The following is a 2427-nucleotide window of genomic DNA, read 5'->3' as shown; positions in this document are numbered from 1 at the left end:
ATTTATTTACAGTGCAATTGGCAAAGATCATATACTCTCACAGCAGTCTGTATTTTGTATTTGGTCTATGCTTGCCTTCCTTGCCAAATAGAGATCACATTTATTTCTTAAAGATGACTTTTGTAAGTTCCTTTGTTCATCTCTCCCTGATGGTAGCCCAATTTATACAGTGTGAAATAGATGAGGTGGAAGATGACTTCCTTTATGGAAAGCATGTCCTCTCTCTGGGAGAGCAATTGAGCCTGGGTCTCACACACTATAGAACATTAACTCCAAGGACACTGGGCTGGACTGGAGTTTCACTTTCTTAAAATTTCCAAAGGGAAGGTGAAGCTCTCACCAGCAACATCTTGGGGTTTTGGTTTGATTCAGACTCAGCAAGCATTTATTGAGTGCTTACTATGTGCCAGATACAGTGCCGATACCTTTGTGCATATAATGCGCGTTTACTCTGTGTTGTGAGTTGTATAATCCCTAGCCGTCAGCAAGGTAGCATGAGACTAAATGGCATGCCTAGGGTTGCTTTGTCAATAAGTTGTTTGAAATAGGAAAATAACAGGCATTTTGCTTCAAGTTCAGTAATTGTTATATTAAGTTTCTCTACTATGAACTAATTCCTCTCATTGTGACCCTGTAAGACAGAGTAGAATCACTACTGTGGGTTTCTGAGTTTGAAAATCTTTCTGGTGCAGAAAACTTCACTTTTCTCCCGTGGAGCAGCTGGTAGTTTTGAACTGCTTATCTTGTGATTAGCAGCCTCCTGGGTAGCCCGACAACACCGTTTCCTGTGAGTTGGAATAGACGCAAAGGCACTGCATTTGTTTTGTTTTGTTAGGTTTCTGGTGGGCTAATTGCTTTGGATTAAAAATTGCAATATCTTAAATAACCCACATAAGCATGGTTCTCTTATTCCTGGGAGATCGTGGGACAATTGCCTCAAACAGCTTCTGCAGTCTCTAGGGTTGCTTTTTAGTGGAATTAAATTCTGCCTGTTCATTTCTCTATACAGCAGCAATCCATGACCCAAGAAATTCTATTTATGTAAGGCCGAGTGTCTTGGGGTTTGACTGACCTGTTTTAGTTTAATGCTATCAATATATGTGGGCTTAAGTTCTTATTGTTTAGGGGCTTTTAGGGCTTAAAGATAGTTCCTTCTACTTTTTTCTAAAGTGTCAGCCCTCAGAGAAGTGACTGATTGCCAGTGATTACGGCACATATTTCATCTGTCCGTCTAAGATGCACTTGGGCATGAAAAACTGAGAATGGATATATAATGGCATTATTAGCCAAGCCAAAGGCGCTGGTAATTCAAATGCTTGCCTAAATTCAGTAATTGGTCTCATCCTAAAATAGCAAGAGAATTATATCACTGCTTTTGTTAGGATATCATTCTAGGAAAGAAACCATGGAGAGAAGATAAACTGATCTATTATTGGTTTGTTGTGGTGGTTATTTCTTTAAAATCCAGCTCTAAGAACAACAGCCTTCCTGGGGCCACTCTCCTGACAGCTGCCCCACACATCCTAATGATGGTTTCTTTGGTTTCTCTTTGAAGTGGATGGGAGCTGGGACGTGTGGAGTGAATGGTCAGTCTGCAGCCCAGAGTGTGAGCATTTGCGGATCCGGGAGTGCACAGCACCATCACCTCGAAATGGGGGCAAATTCTGTGAAGGTCTAAGCCAGGAATCCGAAAACTGCACAGACGGGCTCTGCATTCTAGGTAACACCTTCTGTTTAATTCTCCACAGTTCGTCCCTAATGAAAAAAAGGGCTCAACATCACAACCATTCGGTCAGTCCAATGCTTTAGTGTAAAGCCAACTCAACAAGAGCAAATAAGTACGGGAAGAAGTAGACCACAGCACAGTTAGTCGAGGTGGTAATTTCAAGTATTTCATTTCTGTAGGTTATTATTAATCTAATCGTTTTATGTTTCAAAATAAACTTCACCTGCTCATCCATTCTTGCCGTTCCTTTTAGCAGCCGCCTTTGTGTTACCTTTAGTGAAATTCACATACTGATGACTGTACGTTTATATTTCTCCCCCAAGAACTTCATAGTACCCTAAAACACTTAATAAATCTTCAGAGACCATATTGTGTGGCAAGGGACCTGTATTGTTACTTTTGTCTTACAAACAGGAATATATGCACACATACATCAGTGGAGATGGGTGGCTTTCTATCAAGTTGGTCTAGCAGAGCTTACACATTGAGAATGTTCATTTCAAACTCGGAGGCTTTTACTCCTGAGGCTACACTATCACCACTATCATCACATCCAAGTGACAATCTACCTTTATGTCAAAGAGAAATAGATTTTCATTTCGTATTGCACTTAATTATTCCCGTGACCCATGGTGCCTGGTTAACTTCTCTCACAGTAAATAGCCAAAATAAATATCTATTTTTGGTTATCTTTTTTTTTT

General features: G+C 40.3%; 1 protein-coding gene across 1 annotated transcript in view; it reads left to right on the top strand.

Annotated features, from left to right (window-relative positions):
• Nucleotides 1-2427, top strand: part of UNC5D (unc-5 netrin receptor D) — a 345871-nt gene that overhangs the window by 193873 nt on the left and 149571 nt on the right. The window contains exon 7 of the mRNA XM_004696203.4: nt 1556-1720. Within this exon, the coding sequence (XP_004696260.2) occupies nt 1556-1720 (165 nt within the window). The remainder of the gene's footprint in view (nt 1-1555; nt 1721-2427) is intronic.

The sequence above is a fragment of the Echinops telfairi genome, unplaced genomic scaffold (genome assembly GCF_000313985.2).
Source record: "Echinops telfairi isolate 266 unplaced genomic scaffold, ASM31398v2 ScPeMD7_9;HRSCAF=40, whole genome shotgun sequence".
NCBI lineage: Eukaryota > Metazoa > Chordata > Mammalia > Afrosoricida > Tenrecidae > Echinops > Echinops telfairi.
Note: the sequence above shows the minus strand (reverse complement) of the source record. Positions and strands in the feature narration are given on the sequence as shown.